This window comes from Rhincodon typus, chromosome 4 (assembly GCF_021869965.1).
Source record: "Rhincodon typus isolate 14 chromosome 4, sRhiTyp1.1, whole genome shotgun sequence".
Classification (NCBI taxonomy): domain Eukaryota; kingdom Metazoa; phylum Chordata; class Chondrichthyes; order Orectolobiformes; family Rhincodontidae; genus Rhincodon; species Rhincodon typus.
In genome coordinates this window covers 51,556,417-51,575,406 of record NC_063335.1, presented here as the reverse complement: position 1 = coordinate 51,575,406, position 18,990 = coordinate 51,556,417, and the positions used below count along the sequence as shown (strand labels likewise).

At 41.3% G+C, this 18,990-nt stretch overlaps 1 protein-coding gene across 1 annotated transcript in view; it reads right to left on the bottom strand.

The window, feature by feature from the left end:
- The window catches only part of LOC109925306 (docking protein 6-like), a 383,122-nt gene that overhangs the window by 162,642 nt on the left and 201,490 nt on the right, over positions 1-18,990 (bottom strand). Inside the window, exon 3 of the mRNA XM_048596077.1 lies at positions 7,746-7,860. Within this exon, the coding sequence (XP_048452034.1) occupies positions 7,746-7,860 (115 nt within the window). The remainder of the gene's footprint in view (positions 1-7,745; positions 7,861-18,990) is intronic.

Here is an 18,990-nt window from a genome sequence, read left to right as displayed (position 1 = left end):
TCTTCCTGAAAGGACGTTTGAGAACCAGTTGGGTTACAACGATTGACAATGGTTATGTGGTCACCATTAGGGCAGTTTTTGATTCCAGATCTTACTGAATTCAAATTTCACCATCTGTCATGGTGGTATTTGAACTGTTTCCCAGAACATCAACCTGGGGTTTAGGATTAGTGGTCTGATGATATTACCACGACACCCTAACCTGCAAGTTCCTCTCGAAGCCACATATCATTCAGACTTAGAACAATATTGTTGTTCCTTCTCTGTCAATGGATCAAAATCCTGGAACATCTTTCTTAACGGTATTGTGGGTGTCCCTACACCCCAGGGACAGTAGCAGTTCAAGGCAGCAATTATTCACTACCTTTTCTAAGGCAATTAGGGATGGTCATGTTCTGTGAATGTCTAAAACAAAAATAGCTGAAACCAGAGCAAAACAATTAGTTTTGCAAACTGGCATATTGAGTGCAACCTGTGTCAAAACTAGTGGCTGCACCCAAAATGGAAACCTTGCTCAATTTTGGTATTTGTTTCTGTTATACTGAAAAATCTGGTTGTAACTTGAAGACAGCTTCTGAGAAAGCATATAACTAAAAGGGACTTTAAGCTGTATAAAAGACAGTAACCTAAATTGTAGTATTGCATTCGAAAGAGACCAATATTGCAGTCATGAAGAATAGATACTGACTGAGTACTGTAAGAAGGTTATCTACAGGAGAAAACCTGAACAATTACCAGGAGATCTACAAACAACAAAAGTTGGCATCTTCAGGGAGACTGTAAAACCAGTTGCTTATAATGTTTTAGTACATTGGAGTATTATTTTATTATGAGACAGTGTTAGAGCATCCTAGTGCTAGAAGAGCAACAAGGGAATCGTGTTGTAATTTAAATCAAGAATCTCTTCTTCAAATAAACAAACTTCATTAAACAAGCAAACCTTTGGGTGAGTCATTAACTTACTCTCTTGTAAAGTAAGGGCAAAACTAATGACAGATTTAGGTATAGAAAGGCTTGCAACAGTGTAGAGCCAGAGCAGGTGATACATTATGGGGTGAAGGGGCAATTTTGTAATAATTTGCTCGAGCACTCAACCTTATTAAAAAGTGAGTGCAAATGAGAAAATTAGAGCTGCAATGTCACATTCCTATCTCTAAAACCATATTCACTGCCAGAGAAGCACCACGCTGGGAGGCTTGCAAAATTACCCTCCGTTCAATGCATGAGCACACTTACCCGTGTGGGTACTCTGTGCATTAAGTGATGTGCTGAAATCAATCACAGAATATATGAATGATGTGATACCTGGTAATAGTTCTGGGTTTTCCTCTACTGTTCACACAGTCAACATTTGCTGCACAATTCCTACCAAGTTAATGAAACATTGACTCCTGTGATGCAGTCTGTTCCTTACTTTCTTAAGATCATTCATACTGTGTCTTTTGCTTATGTGCTATAGTCGCTTTTGAACAAGGGACCAGTAGGAAATCGAAGGTGATTTGGTCCATTTTTTTTACAATATATTCTTTCTCCTACTAAGTAGAAACCAGTCACTTACTGATTGAGGTGGTGAATGCCTGATTTAGGGAGTTACATACAGAATAAGAAGGATAAACCAGTAAAACTTGCTAGTGATGCATACTGGTCTAACGCATCTTGTGAACCTCAAAATGGAGCTCCAGGGCAATCAGTACATCCATCTCCAAGTGTTATTGTTATTCTTTTTACTGGCTTCTCCTTCTGGGATACATTGGTTGTCCCATTAAAAATGCTTGGCAGTAGGAACATTAACAATTTACTTCTAATTGCTTGCTAAATCCTCATTAATCATTCTCTGGGTCAGTGCAGTGTCTTAGTGCATATACCTTTAACCAGTATGCCCTCTATTCTGCTTTTAACATTCAATAGTTTGCAAAATTTACATCAATATAGCACTTAGCGTGATGTAGAGCATCCCTACGTGATTCGCAAATGTCTACTCAGGATAAAAAAAAAAAAAAAAATCGACAAAAGCCAAATGGAGATGTTGGCACAGTTTATCAAAAACAAAGTTTTGCAAAGGGAATTTCATGAGGACCTAGGCAGCTGGGGTTGTGACTACAAACGCGGACGCAAAGAAAATTAGTGATACAGGAGAAAGCAGAATTCAAGGAGTACAGGCTTGCAGGGTAGACAAGGTTAGAGTTAGAAGAGGTTGCTGATTACCATGTACCACCAACGCCTCAGCTGATTAATTGTTTCAACATTCCTTCATGTTTAACACATTGGAGGAGGCATGGAGGGTGGCAAGGGCATAAAATGTACTCTGCGTGGAGAACTTCAATGACCACCACCAAGAGTGATTCGTCAGCAGCACTACTGATCCAGCAGATCGGGTCCTAAAGGATATTACTGCTAGATTCAGTCTGCTGCAGACTGCAGGTGGTGAGGGAACCAACAAGAGGGAAAACGTATTTGACTTCGTCCTTATCAACCTGCCTGCCTCGGGTGCATCTGTCCATGACAGTATCGCTTAGAGTGACCACCGCACAGTACTTATGGAGATGAAGTCCTGCATTCACATCGAGAATACTCTCCATCATGTTGTGTGGCACTATCACCATGCCAAATGGAATAGATTTTGAACAAATCTAGCAACGCCATGAGGTACTGTGAGCCATCAGCAGTAGAATTTTAGTTAAACACAATCTGCAACCTCATGTCCCAGCATATCCCCCACTCAAGCATTACCATCAAGCCAGGGGATCAACACTGGTTCAATGAAGATGGCAGAACAATACACCAGCAGCAGTACCAGGCATACCTAAAATGAGATGTCACGCTGGTAAAGATACAACACGGGACTACTTAAGATCCAATCAATGTTATGGGCTCTGACAGCAATTCTGGAATAGTACTGAATACTTATGCTCCAGAATTAAGCTGATCAACTACAGCTACAACACTGGCATTTATCCATCAATATGGAAAATTGCCCACTTAGTCCTATACACAAAAAGCATGTTAAATCCAACCCAACCAATTACCATTTCATCAGTCTACTATTGATCATCAGTAAAGTGGTGGTAAGTGTCATCAGTGTTATCAAGCAGCACTTGCTCAGCAATAACCTGCCAGGCGATGCCCAATTTGGGTTCCAGCAGGGCCACTCGCTCCCGACCTCTTTACAGCTTTGGTTCAAACATTGTCAAAAGAATAAACAGTGAGGTGAGATGACAGTGACAGCCCTTAATGTCAAAGACGCATTTGACTGAGTGTGACAACAAAGTGTCCTAGTAAAACTGAAATCAATGAGAATTATGGTAAAACTCTTCGCTCTTTGGAGTCATACTTAGCCAACTAGAAAGATGATTTTAGTTGCTGGAGGTCAGCTGTCTCAGCTCCAGGGCATCTATGCAGGAGTTCCTCAGGGTAGTGTCCAAAGCCCTTTAACTGCTTCAATGACTGTCCCCCATCATAAAGACTGAAGTGGGAATGTTCGCTGATGATTACAAATTCACAATTCACAAGTGCCATTCGCAATGCCTCAGATTCTGAAGCACCCTATGTCCAAATGCAGCATGGGACAGCATGGTGGCTCAGTGGTTAGCATGGCAGCTTCAAAGCACCAGGGACCCAGATTCGATTCCAGGCTCAGGCAACTGTGCGGAATTTGCACATTCTCCCCAGGTCTGTGCGAGTTTCATCCGGGTGCACCAGATTCCTCCCACAGCTCAAAGATCTGCAGGTTAGGTGGATTGGCCATGCTAGATTGCCCATGGCTTCCAGGGATGTGCAGGCTAGGTGGATTAGCCCTGGGAAATGCAGGATTAAGAAATAGGGTAAAGGGGTGGGTCTGGGTAGGATGTTCTTCAGAGAGTTGGTGTGGACTGGATGGCCCAAAGGATCTGTTTCCACACCAGAGGGATTCTACGATTCCGTGACCTGGACAATATCTGGGATTGGGCTGACAAATGGCAAGCGTGGTGGGATTGTTACAAGCGCCAGGCAATGATCATCTCCAACAAGAGACAATCTAACCATTGCCCCCTGACATTCAATGGTGCATCCTGGCACCATGTGCACAAACATTCACTCTCTCCACTACCAATGCACAGTATCAGCAATGTGTATCATCTAGAAGATACATGGCAGACATTCACCACAACTTGTCACAAAATGAACAGCTTCCCCACAGGTAGTCAGAGAATTTGTTTCAACAAATGCATATTCTAGTTTGAATTGGCCAAGTGGCTCGTTAGCACCTTAAAATAAATTAAATGATCATTGCAGATGCACCATGACTCATTTCATTATTGCTGCTAATCAAATTATACCCTCACAAATCACATTCCCAAAAGCCATGCATTTCAGCAAACATATTCCTTTTAAAAAATGAATGAGGAAACTTTCTTAGCATTTTAGCAGAAAGAGAAATGGATAGATTGCATGGGTGAGAAACTGATATTAAAACAAGCAAGAAAAAGTTATTGACAATACTATGAAGAAGCAACAAAAACTGAGGCAAAAAAAGGACAATACGGAATAAAACCATTCATATTTTGATCACTTTCTTTCTGAAATACATTAAGCACACTTGCCTTCTTTGGTCAGTCCATCGAGTATAGAGTTGGGAAGTCATATTGAGCTTGTACAGGACATTAGTGAAGCCTCTTCCGGAATACTGTGCGCAGTTCTGGTCGCCCAGTTACAGGACGGATATTATTAAGCCGGAAAAGGTTCAGTAGAGATTTACCACGATGTTGTCAGGTATAAAAGGTTTGAGTTATAAAGAGATGCTGGATAGGTTGGGACTTTTTTCACTGGAGCATAGGAGGTTGAGAGGTGACCTTCTAGAAGTTTATAAAGTAATGAGGGGTATAGATAGGGTTAATGGTAGTTGTCTTTTCCCTAGAATGGGAGATATCAAGACTAGAGGGCACGTTGTTAAGGCAAGAGGAGAGAGATTTCAAAAAAGACATGAGGGGCAAATCTTTTACACAAAGGGCGGTTCACATGTGGAATGAACTTCCTGAGGAAGTGGTGGATGTGGGTGCAATCACAACGTTTAAAACGTTTTTGGATAAGTACATGAATATGAAAGGTTTGGAAGGATATGGGCCAGGAGCAGGCACGTGGGACTAGTTTAGTTTGGGATTCTGTTCAGCAATTTTTTTCTATTCATTTGTGGGATGTGGGTGTCGCTGGCTGGCCAGCATTTCTTGCCCATCCCTAGTAGCCCTTGAGAAGGTGGTGGTGAGCTGCCCTCTTGAACTGCTGCACTCCACCTGCTGTGGGTTGACCCACAATGCTATTAGGGAGGGAATTCCAGGATTTTGACCCAGCAACAGTGAAGGGACAGCGATATATTTCCAAGTCAGGATGGTGCATGACTTGGAGGGGAACTTAAAGGTGGTGGTGTTCCCACATGCCCTTGTCCTTCTAGATGGAAGTGGTCGTGGGTTTGGAAGGTGCTGTCTGAGGATCTTTGGTGAATTTCTGCAGTGCATCTTGTAGGTAGTATACACTGCTGCTACCGAGTGTCAGTGGTGGAGCAAGTGGATGCTTGTGGATGTAGTGTCAATCAAGTGGGCTGCTTTGTCCTGGATGGTTTCTAGTTTCTTGAGAGTTGTTGGGGCTGCAGTCATAGGCAAATGGGGAGTGTTCCATCACGCTCCTGACTTGAGCCTTATAGATGGCGGACAGGCTTTGAGAAGTCAGGAGGTGAGTTACTCACCACAGTATTCCGAGCTTCTAGCCTGCTCTTGTAGCCACTGTGTTAATGTGGTGAGTTCAGTTGTGTTTCTGGGCAAAGGTAACCCCCTGGATGTTGATAGTGGGGGATTCAGTGATGGTAACACCACTGGATGTCAAGGGACAGTGGTTAGAATGTCTCTTATTGGTGATGGTCATAACCTGGCATTTGTGTGGTGCAAATGTCACTTGCAACTTGTCAGCTCAAGCCTGGATATTGTCCAGATCTTGTTGCATGTGAACATGGACTGCTTCAGTATCTGAGGAGTCACGAATGGTGCTGAACATTGTGCAATCATCGGCGAGCATCCCCACTTCTGACCTTATGATGGAGGGAAGGTCATTGATGAAGCAGCTGAAGATGGCTAGGCCTAGGACCTCCTGCAGAGATGTCCTGGAGCTGAGATGATTGACTGCCAACAACCACGACCATCTTCCTACGTGTCAGGTATGACTCCAACCACCAGACAGTTTGCCCCCGATACCCATTGATTCTAGTTTTGCCAGGGCTCCTTGATGCCACACTCTGTCAAATGCAGCCTTGATATCAAGAGCTGTCACTCTCAACTCACCTCTGGAAATCAGCTCTTTCGTCCATGTTTGAACCGAGGCTGTAATGAGATCAGGAGCAGAGTGGCCCTGGCAGAACCCAAACTGAGCGTCACTGAGCAGGTTATTGCTGAGCAGGTGCTGCTTGATAGCAGTGTAGATGACACCTTCCATCACTTTACTGATGATTGAGAATAGACTGATGGGGCAGTAATTGGCCGGGGTGGATTTGTCCTGCTTTTTGTATACAGGACATACTTGTGCAATTTTCCACATTGTCAGGTAGTTGCCAGTGTTGTAACTGTACTGGAACAGCTTGGCAAGGGGAGCGGTAAGTTCTGGAACACAAGTCTTCAGTACTATTGCCGGAATGTTGTCAGGGCCTGTAGCCTTTGCAGTGTCCAGTGTCTCCAATGTGGAGTGAATCGAATTGGCTGAAGACTGGTATTTGTCATGCTGGGGGCCACTGGAGGACGCTGAGATGGATCATTTACTCGGCACTTCTAGCTGAAGATTGCTGCAAATGCTTCAGCCTTATCTTTTGCACTAATGTGCTGGGCTCTTCCATCACTGAGGATGGGGCTATTTGTGGAGCCTCCACCTCCAGTGACTTGTTTAATTGTCCACCACCATTTACCACTGGATGTGGCAGGACTGCAGAGCTTAGATCTGATCTGTTGGTTGTGGGATGGCTTAGCATAGACTAGTTGGACCGAAGGGTCTGTTTCCATGCTGTATGGCTCTGACTCTCAGAAGATGGGAATGTGTAGTTAAGCATTGGAAAAAAGTATAAATTTTTAGCCTAAATATGAGTATTTAGAATAAAAATTTGTTGTTCACAGGAAACTCCACTGATACTGTCCCTTATCTGTACAAATAGTGAATTGCCACATCATGTTGTTAAATCTGTCTTACAGATTTTGCAGAAAGTGTATTAACTATCGAGTGAATGACTGAATCAGTAAATGCTACAGAACATGTACTCCAAACATAATTATCATTTCCGCTTCCATTTCTTCATATAAAATCATAATCATTCACAGCTCAGTCCCACCATACCAAAACAAAAATTACATTTTTGGCCTGTTCTCTGCATTCCAATGATGGTGCCAGTTGTGAGGCAGCTGGCACTACTTCCAAAGCTCTATAAAAGACACAGCTCAGATCACAAACTACATTACAAAATGCAATAATAGCATCCCAAAGGCAGAATTTGCACAATGTCAGAGAATGACAAGACTTCATTGTTCAATGAAAGTGAAGCTAATTTTGCTCAATATTAATCAAGTGCCATCATGTCTATAAAATCAGCAGCTCAGGTTCACCATTATTATAAATATTTACATCAAATTACCTCACAGATCAATTACTTTTCTGCTTTTGCAGCCTTTTATTTTGCATGGGTTACAATTGTGAAATGGTCTGAACTTCCTCAAGCTGTAGAGGCACATGTAATTGCTTACCTGACTCACAGGCAAATGTCTTTGATGTTTCATCATGAAAGATAATTGCCACAGCATGTTTCTTTGTCTCTCGGGGCAACCTGCTTATGTTCCTGATGCTGTGCAGCTCAGTTACCTGGAAGCAAGAGTTAGATTCATTATCAAAATGGCACAATCTTTCATTTGATGTCCCACAAGAGAATGTCAATTTGCTTTTTATTTCCTTGTTCTCTTTTGTGTTTATCAAGGTGAGGCATGACAGCTGTGGAGATGGGAATATTTTAATTTTGGGGGTATGCAGTCGCAGGATACGTCAACTCCCACGCCATGTACAGCAAAACCTGGTGCAGGATAAAGCTCTCCTCATTACTCTAACAATACACTTTAAGCTCCTTTTACAAATTCAAAATGCTGTGATTCTGCTTTCAGTTCCACTTAACCTCATTGCCATTGAACGAAATTGAAGATAAACTGTACCAGATTATGAGCACTTTACTTAGGCTAATGCACGATTGCACAAATGAAAGTTCCCACTGAATTCAAAAAGCCAGCACAGGAAGATGACTTCCACTGCATCTATGTAGACGGGATCGAAACCAAAGTATCTTTAGCATCCTTTAGAACACTGAGTAGAAATTTGATTAAAATGCTAAAGGGGATAGACAAAGTGGAGATAGGAGAGGATGATTTCCCTGTCAGGCAATATAGAATGAGAAGTCATAGTTTTAGGCTAAGGGGTGGCAGATTTAAAATAGAGATGAGGAGGCAGTACTTGTCTCAAGGGGTCCTGAATCAGTGGAATTCACTATCCCAGTGTGTGGTGGACGTCGGGACACTGAATAAAGTTAAGGAGGACAAAGATTTTGTTTAGTAACAGGTTGAAAGTTTATGGGGAGCAGACAGGAAAGTGCAGCAGAGGCCAAGGCAAGATCAGCCATGATCATGTTGAATGACAGAGCAGGCTCAAGGAACTGAATTGCCTACTCCTGCTCCTAGTTCTTATGTTCTTATCTGCTATTCCCTAGGGAATACAGTTTCCAATGAGTCAACCCTGAAAGAAATAAACGTTGATAAAAAAATGTTCTGACGTGGTTCAGTTAGCAAAATAATGATAATTGTAATAGCGGTAATAAATGATAAAGATTTTATAAAGTATCAGCCTTGTTAAAGTGGTAGCACTCTTGCCTCTGAGCTTAAATGTTGTGGGTTTGAGGCCAAACTCCAAAGAATTGACAGTCGTGAAGAATTACCCAGGTTGACTCTGCAGTGCACCTACTGAGAGTGCACTGCACTGTCGGAGTTAGCGTTGTTTAGATGAGGTTTTGAAGGCTCCACCTGTGTTCTCAGGTACCTGCTACTACCACCAGGGCAGAAACATGGAGGTGTAGGAGTAATCTCTTTGGGATCCTGCCTAAAAGCAGCACCAAAACAAGTTATCCAGTCAAATATTGCTACTTCATGGACCTTGCTGTGCATAACTTGGCTGCCATCATTTGCATATTACAACAATTACTGTATATCTAGAATAAATTATTAGCCATGAAGTGCTTTGTGAGCTCCTGAGCTTGTGAAAGCCCTGTAGAAATGCAAGAATATTTCTGTCTTCATCATTTGATCTCACAATTTCTTTCCCCTAGAATTACACCTTATACTCTTTCTGAATGAAAACTAAAGTGAGAACTACAGACCTCTGAAATCACAAACATATTTCTTGGTCTGCTGTTAGCGACTTGAAGAGAATGTGTTGTTAGCTGCTCTTGTTGCCAGTCTTATCTCCTCCATAAACTTTAACTCATCTGAGACTCTGCTTCCTATATCCAAACTTACACCAAATCCCGTACATCCATCAACACTGTGCTTCTTGTCCTACATTTCTTTCCAGTCTGTGAAATTAACTATCAAGGCACTAAGCTCTGGAGTCCCCTGTAAACCACTTTGTATCACCATCTGTCTGTGCACCCTTGAAAATATTCCCTCTTCGTCCAAACTTTGAGTCTCTGGCCCTAATTTATGTGGCTTGCTGTCAAATCTCGATTGAAAATAATGCTCTGTAATGCCTTGGGATGTTCGAATAAGTTAAAGGTGCAAAATAAACAGAATCTGCTGTTGCACTAAGTTATTTTACAATGTGACAATGCAAGAGAATGGCATTGTCCGAGGTCTGGCTGCTCATACCACTTGAATACTGAGCAGGTAAACTGATTGACGACAATGCAAAATGGTCAGTCCACTCTCTGTTGTTCTCTGCTTTGTGCCCGGGCAATAGCTGGGTCATGGCAGAGTGTGATGTGACAGTGAGAATGCAGTCTCAGTTCCTGTCCTGACTACCACTCATTGGCCACTCTTGGGAACTACAGTTGTGCAGAGATATTGAATGAATGTAAGATCGGGGTTGACCATAATACCTTACCCATAGCATGGTAACACTGGCATGATAGATGCTGAAGTTGCAAAGGGCTACCAAGCATGTGGAATCGCACCTTAGAATGTATCACTGCCTTCAGACCTAGGGGGGGAGCAATGGAAAGGAAAATGAATCATTTTCTGTTGCTATGGATGGTGTCATTGTGGTGACCGTTTGGAGTTTTCTGGTTGACACTGCTCAAGAGATGAATCAACAGGCACACAATTGAAACTGAAGTAGCCAGAGTGAATAACTGACTGTTGCTTCAACCAACACCTTAATTCAACACCCTCGCACTGTCACAGTACATCAAGCTTGCACTCTCCTCAAAGATGCTATCAGCAGTTACTCTTGAAGCTGAAGTACTAAAAATATCCAGTCAAGAAAAGACCATCACTGTATTACAAGAGCTGAAGATTTCCACAGAATTTTATACCTAGTGCCGATGGGTCTGGTCGAGGAACAAAATTTAGAAATGAGCAACAGCCAAAGACAGTTAGAAAGCAGCTGGGGAGTGAATCAGGGCAGAGAACCAAGATATGGAAGCAGGGCAGGGAATCAAAAAAGGGAAAAAATGGAACAGAAGTGGGGCAGAGGGTCAGACCAGGGAAGAAGGGGCTGGAAGCAAATTGTAGAACTAGGGCATGAGCTAAGGGAGCAGCAGCAGGTAAATGCAGCTCAGTGCAGTCTTAAAATTAATTTGATATTTCCAATCTCAATATCATCCTAGGGACCAGGACCAAATTGAATAACTCACGACAGTGATATTTTTGGATATGTTAAAGCCTCTCAGAGAAAGGCAGGGGAATGGCACTAGGTGAATGGCTGTCGTAAAAAGCCAGTGTAGAAGTGGAGAAATCAAATTTGCCTTCTGTGATGTAACTTCTACAATTCTTTCCATACAAAAAAGTCCAGAATAGATCAATTACTCTTGGTAAAAACATCTCCAAATTGAATATATAAATTTTAATAGATTTAATAAATAAATATCCATCAACATGTGGTTTCTCTCAAAACCGCCTGTATTATCATGCTGTACTGTGCCATCTCCCTCATGCAGAAACAGGAAGACAATATTTTACAACATTAAATATAAAACAGTACCTGACAGAGGAGCAATTCACAATAAAATACAAAAAGCAAGGAAAGCCAGTACAGATTTGGTCAGGGCAAATCTTCCCTAATCGTCTTGTCTTGAGTTTCTTCTTCATATGACAGGCAGGGTAAATGAGGGTAATGTGATAGCTGTGTTGTAACTGGTCTTCGAAACTGCTTCTCATAAAAAGCCACCCGACAGATCTGTGAGCAATGTCGGAACACATGGAATAAAAGTGACTGGAGCAAAACTAACCAAATGAGGTTGGAATAGTTGTTTCTTGGGCTATTGGACAACTATTGAGTGGGGTGCCAGAAGGTTAGCATTGGGATAGTTCAGAAAACCTGGTACTATTCTCCTTGCATTAGAGAAAATTAAGAAGAGATGGGATAGAAGTATTCAAAAAAAAGAAGGGTCTCAGAGTAAATCGGGAGAAATTGTTCACATTGGAAGAGGTGTTGAGAACCAGAGGGCACAATTAAGACATTTTACAAAAGAGTTGATGGCAGCATGACGGGAAGAAAAGCTTTAATGCAGTTCTTAAGATCTAGAATGTGCTATCGGAGAGTGCGATAGTACTAAATTCAGTTGCACATACAGTGAGACATCACAGGCATGACAAGCTGAATGGCCTCCTTCCGTGTTGTAATGCCAAACTTCAAATTTTATCATTATATTTATTTCAACATTTATAACATTATCCATAAGGTGACAAAATGGGCTAAGAGTAAAAGGGGGAGCTATTAAAAAGGACTTGCATATAAAACTGGGCTTTAAAGCAGGTTTTAAATGAGGAGATAGAGAGTTAGAACATTTATAATGCTTACGGGAGGCACTTGCAGCAAATATGGCAAACATTAGTTCACTATGGTCACAGTTTTGGTGGCAACTTCTATATTATTTATGACTGTGTATTGGGAAAGATGTGGAAACTGTAAGATAGACCATGGGGATAGAAAAACAATAGCGCTAAGAATTTTGCAGATCACAGCTCAGAATTTAAAAGTCAGCTCTAAATGATATCAATAGAATTAGTCAACAGCTAAGATCATAAGTTGGAGATATAAGAAGCAAATAAAACCAGGAAGCCAGACAAAAAGAAAAGCAGTGATGAGGCAGAAATGCAAGAAAAGGAACCTGAAAATAAAAGCTAGGAAACAGTTTGAAGAAATTAAAAATAGGAAAGTAAAATTAAACTATAAAACAAAGTATTGCACAGGATATGAAGTGTTTTGAAAGGCACAATTAAATCTGCCATCATCACAGTCAACACAATCCAGATCCTCTTGCTGTTTTTTAAAAAAGTGTTTTTATTTCTCTCGCATTGCCATTATCTCTGAAAGGGTTAATCCTCAAGTCCACAAACTGATGATATCAGAGCGTCTTGTGTAGGAAAAAGTGGAGTCTCATTTAAGATCCTGACAGGGTCAGATGTGTCATTACTGGTTCCTGACAGTCTTACAGATTGTGTTGAACAAGCCAATATGACTTAAACCTATTGCTATCATGAAATAAACTGCACCTTGTTGTTAAGACAGATGTTTCTTCTTGTATGATTCACTAATGGTTCATCTTCTCATGCTCATAATCAAACAGTCCCTTTGACTCAGTACAGAAAGGAGCACTGTCTTTCCTCTTCCCATCGGGGATCTGGGCTGAACAGTGCTTAGACGCAGAAGTCCCATGCACTAGAAGGTTAAGCAGATTTATTGGGTGTCAGGCCACATGAAACTTTTGTAGCCTGGAGGAAAGAGTGTTTCATGTTTACATTGAATACTTTTGTTTGCAGCCTTAGTTTCTTACATTTCTGGTTGTACTTCAGCCCCACGCTCCTGATCTAGGAGTGCCCTGGGCAGGGAGGGGCAGGCAACACACAGGGGCTTGGCCAAAGTGGCCATTAATAGATGGAAGCAGCGGGCCGTCAACAGGGTGTCACGGAGAAGGAGAGGTTAAATGAAAGAAAATCACTGATATTCACTTTATAAGTAACAAGTAACAATTTATTTATTTAACCCTAGCAGTGAAAAAAATAACAGAATTACTAACAAACCAAACAATGCCCCTTAATTACTAATCTATTCCCCAACTGAACTAAATTCTACTGGTATGCTGTTCCAATAAACACAAGTCCCTCTTATATAAACCCAAGTAATACGAAAATAAATTAAAACTTAGTCTCTCAAAGTCTACATGCCTTTCTTCCACTGATCCTGATGTCAGAGATGTTTTCTCTGTGAAGTCTTCTGTGAGGACTCTTAGCTAGAAGTGTCGTGGTACCTTTTATGATTAGATGGTGCTTTCTTTGAGAGCTTAGCGATTTCTTGTGAGAGCTAGATGCTTATTTCTCAGATGATGGTTCGCTCTCACACCGATTTTCAAAAACCCTCCCCTTATATACCTCAGATGACGTATCAATTCTCTTACAATAACTTTGGTCTGCAGTTGTCAAAACCATAAGATTTAAATTCAATTGGCTTTAAATCGCTAAGTGCTTGGTTTAAATTAATTGGCTGATTCCAGCTAATTGCCAAAACATCAAAACAAGCCTAAGGTTTCCAATCACGCAACCAATTGATACGTGGTTCAATTTCAGAACTGGCTGTATATCTTCAGCTACATACACTTTTTTTTCCCCCTCTGTATAAATCTCTAAGCTTAAGAAAGCACTTTACCTCTTAAAGAAACCACACACTCTTCTCCCTTATCATTTTTTTATTTACAAACAAATTCTAGCCTCCTGCCTTCCAACTCATGATTACTCTACGCAACTTTGTAACAAGGGTCATAGCGCCCGACTGTCTGGCCCTCTTTTGCGGTCATGTCGCACTCGGCTGTCCACTGAGGGGGAGCATGCAGTGTCTACCTGCATGATAGAGGCCTTTAGAGACTGATAGGCACCACAGGGGCTATGCCACATCATCACCATGGACAGTATTATTTTAATAAGATTCTGTTCCAGTTCAGTAAGGCTTCTTTGACCATTTGATTTATTTTTGTGATGACGTCAACTAACCTAATTAACGTTTTGTTTAGAAAAGTAGAGAGAGGAATGGTGGCAGCATTCTACCCCGGCCATTACCTTGTAGTGGTTAGTTCTGCAATACATATGACACAAACTGATTAAAATAAAACATGGACAGCAATTAGCGCAGTTCATGAAAATTTATTCTTACTACCTTTTTTAAAAGCAGTTATCATCTCCAGGGTGGTCATGAATTGCATGCTTGAGTACAGACTACAGGCATCTCAAGAGGGGGTCAGTTAGCTCAGTTGAGTGGATGGCTGATTTTGCAATGCAGTGATACCAACAGTGTAGGTTCAATTCTGATATTAGCTGAGGTTACCATGAAGGTCTCTCCTTCACAACTTCTCTCCTCGCCTGTGGCATGGTGAACCGCAGTTGTGTCTCTCTAATGAGAGAAAAGCTCAATGGTCTTGAAAGACTATGATGACTTTCCCTTTAACAGATTTCTCCATGAATTAACTAAAGATGCTCCTTTGATAGCCATTAAAATGTGGATGAAAATCTTTCTTCCAAATCTCAATGGAGCTAAATGGACAATAAGACTACTGACCCCATGTGTTGGCTTATACCTTCCATTAATGTCAGAACAAAGCATTCAAAAATACTCGTTACATAAAGCAAAAAAATAACATTTCTGATATCAATCTTGTGCTCATTTGTTGAAGCTCCTTGCTATACACTCCCAATTTAAATTAATTTTAATTTCTATATTTACAGGCCTGAAAATTGGTTGTCACACTGAAACTGATGGGCAAGTGGACCAAACAAAACTGATTCACTTGTGCCCTCAACGTGCAACTGACAACATTGGAAATGTCAGTCGTACCTCAACAGTTTACGCGTCAGTCGTGAAGTGGATGAAGATCAGGGTTAGATCACTGCCATGAATCAAGAGTGGAGGGAGACAGAGGAAAGGGAAGAGAATGAGGAAGAGGTTGGGCTGTGGTGATGGAGGCGCTCTGGTAAGTAAGGCATACAGCAAACTTTGTTTTAACTGGCATCATATGACCCAGCACTCTCGATGTACTGGCAAAAATATGTACCTGAGATAGCAGAAGTTTACTGTATTATTGTGCTCTCTGTAATGCACGAGTAGCCAGTTGGGGGTGTAAGTTAGTAGGCTCTCTGGCGGTAAGTTTTATTTAAGGCAAAGTTGCATATTTACTTAAGTGATTTATGCTGTTAGTAAAGTATAACAGTGATGTGTAAACCACCTGCATTACATTTTTATTACTTGGTGTGTGTTTTTACATTGATACGTGGACCTCTTTATCAACTGGAATATTTGATCAACCAGCACACTCCTGGTCCCATAGGTGCCAGTTAATAAAACATTTGCTGTTCCTAAATATTTTGAGGCAGTTTCCTGTTTACATGCCAGCAAGCTGCTGTCAATCACAATCTAAGGGTCCTCAAATACATGTAAGGTTCATGTAGTCCATTGATCTAAAGCTTCCTATAGGTGGAGGAGAACTTGGACAACTATAGGGCACTCTAACTCATATTGTGTGTGTACACTGCATGCATTTTGGACCTTTTAAAATCTGTGTTTTTGGTCTAAGAAGAAGTGCTATGCAATGCAGAGACCTCCATTTGTTAATATTTGGAAACTTCATTTCTCAAACAAGACCACATCTTAAGCATTTCCATTCAAGGCTGACCAGCCCTCCAAAATGTCTTTCATCCTTCCTCATAATTGATAACTTTGCCTGAATTTCTCAAATTTGAATGTGATGACAAATCAAGAGCGTGGAGTCAGCAAATGTAACTCAAAACAAATACAGAAGGTTTGATACTATCCAGGGTAAAGCAGCCTGCTTGATTGACACCCAATCTTCAACATTCATTTCCTGCACCTTTGACACAAATTGACAGCATGTACTAAGTACAAGATGCACTGCAGTAACTCACTTAAGGCTCCTCCGATAGAACCTTCCAAACCTGCGACCTCTACTATCTAGAAGGACAAGGGCAGCAGAAACGTGGGGACACCAACACTTGCAAGCTTCCCTCCAAGCCAGACACCAGCCTGACTTGGGAATATATTACCATTCCTTCACTGTCACTGGGTCAAAATACTGAACCCTCTATAGAGCTATGTTGTGGGTACTCCTGTACCTAAGGACTGCAGCAGTTCAAGGAAGAAATTTACCACTGTTTTCTCCGGGGCAATTAGAGGTGGACATTAAGTGCTGGCCTAGATAGCAATGTCCATATCTCATGAATGAATTTAAAAAAAGGAATTAGACAAGATATGCAAGTGGGAAGGATGAAAACAGCTAAGAATTAGCACTGAAAAATCTAAAGAAACGCTTATAAGACAGTAACACACACTCGATGAGAAGAATAGACAAAGTAGTCCAAGGCTGTGTATGGCCAGAGAACCATACAGTTGGATCATTACAATAGACATATATATTGGGCATATGTATTATACACTGGTTAGATGGACTCTGACAGACCTCGACCTTATGAGGTCGAATTAAAATTGTGAGATGTAAAACAGCTTGCTGATGTGAATGGAAGGCTGATGGAAGGATCTAGGCCCGAAATGTCAGCCTTCCTGCTCGGCCTGCTGTGTTCATCCAGCTCTACACCTTGTTATCTCAGATTCTCCAGCATCTGCAGTTCCTACTATCTCTTGCTGATGTGAATCATCAATCCCATGCATAAAGTCCAAGACTACCCTGATGACTCTCATGTCTTTCAAAATTCTTGAGAAGGAAATACTGGAAAGTAACATTTTCCAGGTATACAATTCAAATGTGTAACCAGCCAAGTGCTTCTAAAACAGACAAACTTTATGCTGTTCCCTTGTTTACCTGATAACAGCATTTATGAAAAATAGAGAGCAGGAGGAGTGGCCCAAATCAGCTTTTTGAGTCTGCTCCCCCATTCAAAATGATCATGGCTGATCAAACTCGCATTCCTCACTCCATCCCTCACATACCTTTTGATCCCTTTAGCTCCAAAAATGCCTTCTTGAAGGTATTGACCTCATGTTGGCCCCATGTTGCTGGCTGCCTGATCATTCAGTGCCATGCTTTCTGGTGTTTCATGGGGTCCAGCATGTGAGACTCGAGCTGGTAAGTAGCAGCAGGCTATCAAATGGTAAACAGCATTAAAACTGTGACCAAACTTGACCATAGTCTAAGAATTAGGGCAAATGTAATTTACCCCAAGGGCTTAAGGAGATATGAAACAGGCTGTGAAAAAAAATAAACCATACTAAATCAATTGAGACCTTTGAAAATGGATTGAGTCATTCCCTGTTAAGGAGAGGCATTGAAGGTTAATGAGATATTCAAGAAAATTCTGTGATTTCTGCAAGGGTCTGGAAACCAGCTCAGAAACCGTGGAGGGAACAAATCCAAGGAGATAGTTCACATAATTTTAAAAGGATGAAAAAGCAATTTTATGCATCAAAACGTATCCATCCAACAGAGTACAATAGTCCTTACTCTGCAGCAGTAATAAGGCCAACTTTTATTTAACAAATCCACTGTCCTTTCCATAGATGAGAAAAAAAAAGCAAAGTATATGATGATATATCAGCATCATCAGCAATCATGCATGACAATTCAAGAAGTGAGATGGAAGAGTCCGTACAAGTGAGTTGTACTTGCCTCAAAGTGTAGATTGTACCAAGTATAAATAAAGGAGTTAAACACACCAGAGGTAGGCCTTCGTCACTCACAGGTAAAGGGAAACAACCCAATTCCAAACAGCAGAGAGAGAGATCCAATTGTTATTCAAAATGGAAGCAAACGACAAACCATTCTCCACCTCTACACGGTAAGGATAATGCATCTTTGGCTACCTTCAGCACTTCCTTCATTGTTTGTGAACATCAATGCCCCAGCACTGTGATCTTAACTGACCGTTTTCTGACTGTGTGTCAAGCTTTTCCCAGGAAAGCAGGGTCTGAATTAAAAAGGTCAAACACACACTCTGTGGCCATGCCCACCTCTACTGCATTTTTATTTGAAAATAGCAAATACTCCGCCTACTTCCAGACCCACTAGTGACAATCAATAGGATTTGTGCTCACAATCCATGATTTGGGTGTTTTGGAATTCACAGTGAGGAAAAGAAAACTTTTATAAACCTAGTCACATAATATTGTTGTCTCTGTAGAATGATAAAATGAATTGTAAACAGGCAGTGCTGATTATTTGAAACTTGACATGAATTTGAACTCACTGTTCTAATTAACTGATTAATTGGGAAGTATGCTTTTTACTGTGACATGTCAGAAAAAGAATAAACCAGAAACGCTGGCTGCAAGATGAAAAGTCCTTCAGGAAATAATGTTCTATGAAATGTTAAACTAACCTAGTCACAGAAAGATAAAAAATACATATGGTCTTGGACTACTGTTGAGAACAAAGCAAAGGAATAACCTGTTCATTGATGCTCAGTTCGTTTCTCTCAGGGTCACTTAGCTCTTGACTGCATGATGTATGTGATCAAAACATACAGAGCAGGTCTAAACATAAGAGCAAGAACATAGAGCTAGAACAAACAGAGTTGTTATCTCTGGTTTGTTACCTGTGCCACGTGCTAGCGAGGCGAGGAATAGGGAGAGAGAGCAGTTGAACACGTGGCTACAGGGATGGCGCAGGAGGGAGGGATTCAGATACCTGGATAATTGGGGCTCATTCTGGGGTAGGTGGGACCTCTACAAACGGGATGGTCTACACCTGAACCAGAGGGGTACCAATATCCTGGGGGGGAAATT